Source organism: Aulonocara sp. 'chitande type north' Nkhata Bay, linkage group LG6 (genome assembly GCF_057382095.1).
Source record: "Aulonocara sp. 'chitande type north' Nkhata Bay isolate Kocher_YH1m ecotype deep benthic linkage group LG6, A_spYH_male_GT1.1, whole genome shotgun sequence".
Classification (NCBI taxonomy): domain Eukaryota; kingdom Metazoa; phylum Chordata; class Actinopteri; order Cichliformes; family Cichlidae; genus Aulonocara; species Aulonocara sp. 'chitande type north' Nkhata Bay.
Genome location: NC_141349.1, coordinates 34840750 through 34849768, shown reverse-complemented (window position 1 = coordinate 34849768; position 9019 = coordinate 34840750). Strand labels below are relative to the sequence as shown.

Genomic DNA, 9019 nt, shown 5'->3' with positions numbered 1-9019 from the left:
AGTATGTACTGATTGCTTGGATCTTATTCCTGATGTTCAGTGTATTCTTCAACGCCTGTTCTGCCTTCTGATCTGTGGGATACACAGGCACACAGGTTGCCCTGCGTGTCTGCTATTCTGCCTTCTGACAGTTCCACCCCTGCAGTTCTGATCACCTTCCCCGTTTCATTTGACCACACTTATCCTGCCCGAACAACATCTCAGTGACCTCTTTGTACAACATTTCTAAATCTATAATGATTCCTTCTGGTTCCAAACTTTGAACATCCATGACTTTGGAAAGAGATTATAACACATTTAAGAGATAACAGCAGTCCCACTATTTTCCTTTTTTTTTTTTTGGTCATTTTCATTCTTTTTTTTAATATCTTCCTGGAAACCTAGAAGATGTCCAAATCTCCTGTAATGCTAAGAATACTTGTTGTTAACCACCATTAATATTTAAACAGAAGCTGTTATTATTTATTATTTAAGATGAATTCTCCCTGTTCACCTGTAAATGAATATGCTCCCTGTATAAAAAATGCCGGAAAACCAAACTTCATATCTTCAAAAAGCTGGAAACAATGTGCGAATGTTTCATGCTTTATGTGTGTGTGTGTGTGCATTCTTGAATATGTAAACAGAAATACCTGTCTACTCACATTGTTGCTCCACCTTCTTTTTGTAACATTTATTTGTTCATCCCAGTAACTCTCATCAGAGAAAGCAGCAGGATCCCGTTGGCTCACATAAACGTCTCACTAATTCATCAAGGTAAGGACCGTCTGATCTCTTCTGAAATTATGAAAATACAGAAAGAAAAAAAAGAAACAAACAATAAAAAACGGTGCTAATACAATATGAAACAAAAGGTTTCTTGTTGGTATAATATAAATAACAAACAGAACAAAATTAAATAAGTTTAATATAAATATAACAAGTAAAAGATCATTTTGTTTGTTATATATGAAAACAACTGATCCAATGAATGGTGGCTTTCTTTGTTTTTGAAAAAAAAAAATTGAGAAAATGGAAGAATGAAAATGAATAAAATGTAAAAAGTAAACACAATTACACAAGTGCCGTTTTATACTTTGCTGTGATTTATAAAACCATTTAACATCTGGTGATGGAATGTGTGTTTATACCACTTTTAAAGAGGCACTGGCTCCTCGCATAGGAAAGTTTTAACTTTTATCTTCTTATCAACTCACTGACAGGTTAAATAAGATCTGTTTCGGTGGTGTACACTTTTACATTTAGTTCTTTGTAGGTGACCCATTTTAGCAAGTGCATTTTCTGGATTGCAGATGCCGAAATGGCACAATAGGTGCAGTTATGAAAACATATGCAAATAACACCCTGATCTCTGTGACCTAAAAGATTTAGGATTATATTTAGGAAAACACATGGTAAGAATAAATACAAGTCAAACAATTATGTTTGGTGATTTCATAAATATATTTAATATAAATATATACTCATAAGAAATAATTCTTTGGGGATGTTGAAAAAGTTTTTGAATTTTAAATGTAATTAGCATAAAAGGTAATTTGTATCTTTGGAAACAATAGTTTGACAAAGAAAAAGGAAACGTAATATGTCAATAATTTACATGCAATGTAAAAAACAGAGAGTAGGAGATGAATTACACATTATCACCATTTCATGCTACCATGATGACGGTTTTCGTCATCTTGCCTGCCAAAGCATGATTGACTTTTGTTTTTTCAGTGATAAAAAACTACTGCATTCCATGCAGGTGGTGTATTAGTTATGCATACACATCTGAATGAAAAGGATTGTTGTAAGACAGGTGCATTGTGTTTCACCCTTTACTTTTGATTACAACCAGAAGAATTCAGGTCAGTGAGTCTATCTCAGCGGTCATTGGGCAAGAGGGCGGGCACTTCCTGGACAGGCTGCCAATCTAAAGCAGGATCGGTGCAGAGAGACAGAAAACCATTTATGCTCATATTCATACCTATGGCCTGTTTAGAATCATGATGTCCTTTGTCTGGAGAGAGTTCTCTGGAGAGAACCCACAAAGACACGGAGGGAAGATACACATTCCACACAGAAAGGCCCAAAGCTGAATATGAACCCAGGAGCTTTTTGCTGTGATATAATTCACTGCTTTACAATATTTCAACCTTGTTGCCAAGTTTTCACTCTTCACTCTATTTCATTTTCAGATTACAAAGCTTAACTGTACTTTCTATTTAATTTTCCCCCTCCTCCTATAAACAGACACTATGGAGGTACCCAAAACAGGTTTCCCAGCACCACCGTACCCCGGTCCCCCTTTGGACTACAACGCTGTTCAGCCTGTTGTTCAGCCTGTTGTCCAGCCTGCGGTTCAGCCAGTTGTCCAGCCTGTTGTTCAGCCAGCTGTTCAGATTGGTGAGAGATCAGAAGCTACCAGTCATTTTATTTAAATAGTTCGCCTGTATTGCTCTTTTATGATTTGCCACTTTAGTCGGTGTGGTTGAAGGTTTTCTTCAGCTTTTGTTAAGATTGTTTAAAGTTAAATATCTTTTCTTTATGTCCAGTTCAACAGCCTGCATACCAATACAATGCACTACAACCTCAGGTTGTGCAGCCAGGTGAGCGTCTTTCTTCAGTTCAATATGAATTTGCAAAATTAAGCAAAAACTGAGATAGTTCCAAATCCAGTCTTCATGGTGTTTTAGTGAGGAAGTATTATTGTTATTAAAGTAATCAGAAGAGTGTGCTTTGTTGTTTTTGCAGTGAGTCAGGTGGTGGTGATGCAAAGTCATCTCCCAAAAGATGTTCCTGGACAGATGAAGTGTCCTCATTGCCAAACCGATGTTGTGACTAAAACCGAGTACAAAATTGGGATCCTCACCTGGATAATTTTTGGCGTATTACTACTTGTAGGGTGAGTTAAAAACCCCAGCACACATGACCAAAAAAACCCTCATACACGCTCCAAAACGTCATACAGGAGTGGTTACTCAACAACACATAAATATATTATAAATATTCTAGTAAAAACCAAGACAATGAAAAGCAAACAGTTTACATTCAGATGTTTTACAGAGTGTGATGCACCTCAAATCCATTCAGGTCTACAGAAAGCTTTTAAAATTAAACAAAACAAAACAGAATTTGGTCTACGCTGAAGTTTCCTTTTTTAGTAAACTAATTAAATTTAGGACCCAGAATGGAATATGTGTACAAAGAAAATATTCCATTGTATATTAGATAACTCAAGAGCAGTTTGTCAATTCCTGTTGTTCTTGTTATATAAATATAAATGGTGTAATATATATTTGAAAAGCAAAAAGCAAAGGGATTACCATAATATACGTGTTACTGTTGCTGAAAACACCGACGAAAATTACTTAATATTATCACTACATACATCATAGTTACAAACAAAACAACAAATCGTTGGCAATATGGTGACAATGCAAGACAACGTGAGGATTGTTATTGAAGTCAGTCTTCTTCTCACTGCATGCCCATTAGTTCTGGTAAGCAACTAACAGATGTGTGAGTTCTGTGAGTTCAAGATGTAGACTTGTTTATCGACTCTGCCTAATCTTTAACAAACATTCAGCATAACTGATCATTCACACGAGGAACTTAAGCTTTATGTTAAACCTGTGTAATATGTGATGTGATCATTATTTTGATGCCATTTTGTTGGTTCAAACCAGCTGCTGGCCTTGCTATGTGATCCCCTTCTTCGTCAAAGAATGCAAGGATGTGGAGCATTCCTGCCCCGCCTGTAACAGCGTAATCCACATCCATAAGGTCCTATGAAGCAGAACTACAGTTTACCTTCTACTGGACCAACAGCAGCAAGGCAATATATGTTTTACCTGTATATGTACTGAACATAATGATAAAAGCTATACATATCAGCAATAAAAGAGCTTTCTTGTTTTCCAGGTGATTACTTGAATCATGTTAAAAAATATAAGTTAATTATCAGGATTGTTTTTATTTGTTTTTTTAAAACTTGTAGTGAGTGGTGTGGTCTTGGTATGAAATACCTCAGTGATGAAGTGAAATGAAGGATAATATGTATTAAATGAACTCTAGGGGACTTTTTTTTTTTTTTTTTAAATATTCCTACGAGTGAAATTTGTATATTTTTCCACCTAAAGTTATTATCTTGATTTTCTTTTTGATGACATATTGAATGTTTTTAATCAAATTCATATTAATTTAATATAAAAAGACAGCAAAACTGATAACAATACAACAGAAGATAACATGTCAATATTGACCAGTGATCATATTTTAGTCTTTTAAAAACACTGGACACTTTTCATGCAACATTAACTTTTTAAAAAAAATAAATGTATTGTCACCCAATAGGTATTACCTAAATCACTCATACAGTTTCTCTTGGCTTAATTCTGTTTACATTTAAGTCTTTTTAATTACAATAATAATTCACTGTTTGTAAGATGGAATCATGATTTACAAATAAATAAATGTTTAATTATCAGTGAAGTGCAACATTTCTTGACTGTATAACTGAAGACTGCAATAAAGTCAATAAATATTCCTTATATAAGAAAACAGGTAAATTTAAGTTTTAACCCAAACATTTACTCTTTACTACTTTATTTGCTCTTTCATAAATGAGAAAACAGATAAATAATTTGATGGGTAATATTGGTAAAGTAAGGCATAAATGTAAAAGTTTTTTTATTCAATAGAGGGATGTGTGTGTTTTTGTGTGTGAACTGATTGGTGCAATATTAAAATATAATTTATATGCGGGTCTGGTTACATTGATTGATGGAGTTACAATGTCCCGGGCCGCAAACAGCTGATCTGAGCGCATACATGCACCACCACCATTAGTCTACTATTGTTGTGCTGGGTTACCGTGGCTGCACGTCTTTTAGTTAACCGGGCAGTTAAACAGAAAAAGGGGTGAGAGGTATATTTTGAGCCGCACAGACGGTGGCCAACATATTTTTTTTGCTTACCTTTAATAAGGCCGGTTGCGTAGACACCTCGCCGTTTATGCGAGTGGTTATGCAAGCCGATGGTGTTCCAGGGTTCAAATAGTGGGTTCGCGTGCGCTTGGAAAGGTCATGTGAACTGCATTATTTTTGTTTGTGTTTTTTGTTATTGTGAAACACTGTAGGCTGCCTGGAAGTGGTCATAAATGTCTATATATATATATATATTGTAGGAATACAGCCGGAAATAAGCTGAGGAAAAGGAGGTATTAATAGACCTCTCTGCATTGAATCATATCTGTTATTAACCTCTGTCTCTCTTCCACAGCATGTATTTTATCCTGTCTTCCTTCTCTCACCCCAACCGGTTGCAGCAGATGGCCCCGCCCCTCCCTGAGCCTGGTTCTGCCGGAGGTTTCTTCCTGTTAAAAGGAAGTTTTTCCTTCCCACTGTCACCAAAGTGCTTGCTCATAGGGGGTCATATGATTGTTGGGTTTTTCTCTGTATCTATTATTGTACGATCTACTGTGCAATATAAAGCACCTTGAGGCGACTGTTGTTGTGAATTGGCGCTATATAAAAAAAATTGAATTGATGGCAGGTATTAGAGCCATATATTACTGTAAAGACATTGTTCCTGACATCTTGCCTGGATAAGCATGGCTGACTTTTGTTTTTCCAGTGAGTAAAAACTACTTCATTCCATGCAGGTGATGCAGGTATAAGTATTTTGTTATGCACATGCATTTGAATGAAAAGGGATTTCTGCAAGATAGGTGACTCATGTTTCACCTTATCGATCTTGCTTACAACCAGTTGTTGTTTTGACTTTTCTCACTCATAGTTTTGGGTCTGAACACAGTACAGGAGACAACATGCTTGGTTTCCTGTAACATTCGTTATAGACGAGTTTGACCAAAATTTACTCTTAAACCATTAAGTAATACTAAAATTCAAATCTGAAATATTTGAGCAAATTTGATAACATTTTTGATTTTTAAAATTGTGAGCCTTGTGTGAGGACAGGTGGGACTTGATAATAAAAGGTTATTTGAGCTTCACCTTTAAACTCTGAGTAACCTTAGCCAAAATTATTTTGTACATTAGGCTAAAATAGTTTGATCATCAAACATTTTAGTGCAAAAATAACAAACCCACTGGACTCACAATATTTCCATGCTTATTTACTGTCCGTCTGTTTTAGTTACTTAGACAAACTAGCCTGTTTGTCATGTTGTTGGGTTGTGGACCCAGCGTTTTATGTTGTTGTTGTTGTCGTCGTCTGTGAAGGTTCTCAGTCATGCAGGTCATCGTAGTCTACAGTGTTGGGTAAGTTACTTTAAATTAGTAACTTAGTTACATTACTAGTTACTTCTATCAAAAGCAACTCAGTTACTTCAGGTTACTCGTTACTTTCAAAGTAACTAGTTACTAGGGAAAGTAACTTTGGTTTTACTCAGAATTCTCTTGTTAATGTGTTGCTTCCATAACTTTGCCAGTCTTCTAGCTTACTTTCTTGCCACAAGTGCACTGTGCCACCTACCAATAGAAAGGAAAAAATAATGTGCATATTTCCACGAGAGAAATCCCACACCTGGACCGTCATTGACTGCTGCCATGATTCCAGCCTACGTCACAGCATCACGTGCGCTTTTTACATCCAACACAAAAACTGCAGTCGTGGTGCTTTCAATTGTACTCAGAACTCGGAAATTCTGCCTTCCTAATGGGAAGATGTAGGCAACACCAGACTGCAGATGAGCTGCATACAGGGCTGGACTGGGACAGAAAATTGGCCCGGGCATTTTGACTAGAGACTGGCCCACCATATATAGGAAAAATCATAAAGCCTTTGAATGAAAACAAACACTGTTGTGACAGTGATGAACACTGTTTTGATGGTATATATGCATCAATCTATCAATCGTTTGTTGTAAGATTCAGATAATAATTTTTTAAAGCTAGACATTTTAAATGAGAATAAGAAAGAAAAGTATTTCTTTGTGCCCCCTTTCCCTGTTAATGCCCTACATGCCCCCCTGGCAACACTTTGCTAGATCCGCACCTGCACAGTTACCAGCTGTCAGCTACCTAAAAAAGGATCCTGGTGTTATTTGTCTCTCAGAAACAGTTCATAACTTCCCTTCAACTCATTCATGTCACCTAAAAGGTAAACCTGTTTCTCCATCACCTGCTCAGCCCTGATGATTCAGTAAGGACATATCCTGGTTTCATCTTCATGTTTCCCTCTCACCAGATAACCAAACCATATCATGACCAGCAGCTTTTACAGCTGTGGCTCCAGCAAACATCAGCTGATACTAGAAATTAATATAAAATAAATTTTAACAACAGCTGATCAAGCTTAAATGTGCTGCTGTTGTTTAGCGCGACATCCGCTGGTTTCTTCTTTCTGGCGCAAAGTGGGCGATAAACAAACAAGAGAGAAAAGCTGATCAGCTGATCATTGATCAGTTTCATGACTGAAGTAGAAACAGGAGAGGCAGGGGAGAGAATGAGAGAAGAAGAAGCAGCTGTGCAGCGTAAACACAGAATAAATCCAGCTTTGTGTCTTTTTCATTGTAGCTGAAGTCTGGGACAAACTGTGCTCCCTTTCACCTCAATACGAAACGCATAATATTTTCTCTGAATACGAGACGATTCTGTTTTTTAGGGGACGGTTGGCAACTTAATAACTAACCTTATGAACAAAATAAAGTTCAACATCACTAACATCATAGCACCCACCCAGCTGTATAGTAACTCCGTCATGCTAGCTAGCACGCAGTAGGAAAAAGTCAGCATAACGAAAATAAACTCCACCTAAACTTGGTTTATATCTGACCCAGATAGACTGCAGGTCATAACTTCTTACCTGAAGTTCAGTTCACACCGGCGGGTGTGAACTGAACTGACCGGCCCAGGATGTGGCTTACTCACATCCTGGGCCATCTGACCTCAGGAAAACGCCTCAGGAAATCACATCACTGATGGTGGATTCTGCTTTGTACAAACTCAGGGCCCTGTTACACAGGGCTTCCTAATCTGAATCAGAGTCTGAAGACAATGAAGAGAGGAGGAGGCTCTTTGTCTTTGCTGGCTCCTTTGTGGTGGCATCTTTACACTGTTCCTGCAGCAGGGCCTAAAAGCTGGTGCAAACCTCTTCTAGCTCTCCCCTTGCAAGACACTTTAAATCCTCGGGTCAAGCACAGTAGCTATCTGGAGCCACTGATGGTTGAGTGTAGCTACACGTTGGGATACGTCCTTTGTGAAGGCAGTCTTAAATTTCATCATGTAGTTTGAGTCATCATCTGAGACATCCATGGTGTAATGCAGGTGGCAGAAAGCAGGTAAAATCACTGAACATGAGACATATGTCTCACCTCTAAGAAGTTCAGTCACAAACCTGTAGTAGACAGTTCAAGAAAGTAATTATTAATCTACACGAAAACTTATCAACTGTAGAACTTTTTGAAGAAATGGTAACAATAAGTTGTAAAAAATATTTTTATTTAAATAAATAAATAATTTTTTATTTATATAGCACCTTTCAAGACGTATGCAGCACTTTGTGATTCTAAGTCATAAAAAGATTTAAAAAGAGAAAATAAAACAGGCAAAAAATTAACCAAAAGCAGTTTTAAAAAGGTAAGTTTTGAGTTTTGAGTACCTGCATGGATCAAGGACAATTGCCAGTTTTTGGAGTTTTATCAGCTCTGATGGATTTAAAATGACTAGCTTTTGATTTTGTTTGTCTAAAGCAGCTAAAACAGCCTCTTGATTCTTTAGTAGACGAGAAACCATAACCAACGTTCAATTCTACCGTATGGAAACATCCTGTATGAGTGGCTCTTTCTGTTGCACAAGTCTTGTTTGCGCAAGGTGTAGTTCCTCCATATTAGCAGGGCTGTCTTTAATGCATCTAACTTTGCTTACTTTTCAGTGTAATAAAGCTGCTGAATTTTACTCGGAATAGTGCTTCGACACGGCATTTGGAATGTTGGATCACCTGACGCTAACTGTAACACATTTTTTGACGCCCCTATCTTCTACCACTGATAGTGGTCTACAGTCCAGAGCAATCC

At 37.1% G+C, this 9019-nt stretch overlaps 1 protein-coding gene across 1 annotated transcript; it reads left to right on the top strand.

Moving 5' to 3' along the window:
- Window positions 1-699: 699 nt before the first annotated feature.
- Window positions 700-4447, top strand: LOC147328301 (lipopolysaccharide-induced tumor necrosis factor-alpha factor homolog). The gene is made up of 5 exons (XM_086296551.1): window positions 700-756; window positions 2233-2385; window positions 2535-2588; window positions 2734-2884; window positions 3669-4447. Exons 2-5 carry the CDS (start codon window positions 2238-2240, stop codon window positions 3772-3774), a joined length of 459 nt encoding a protein of 152 aa, XP_086152677.1. The 5' UTR covers window positions 700-756; window positions 2233-2237; the 3' UTR covers window positions 3775-4447.
- The last annotated feature ends 4572 nt before the right edge of the window (window positions 4448-9019 follow it).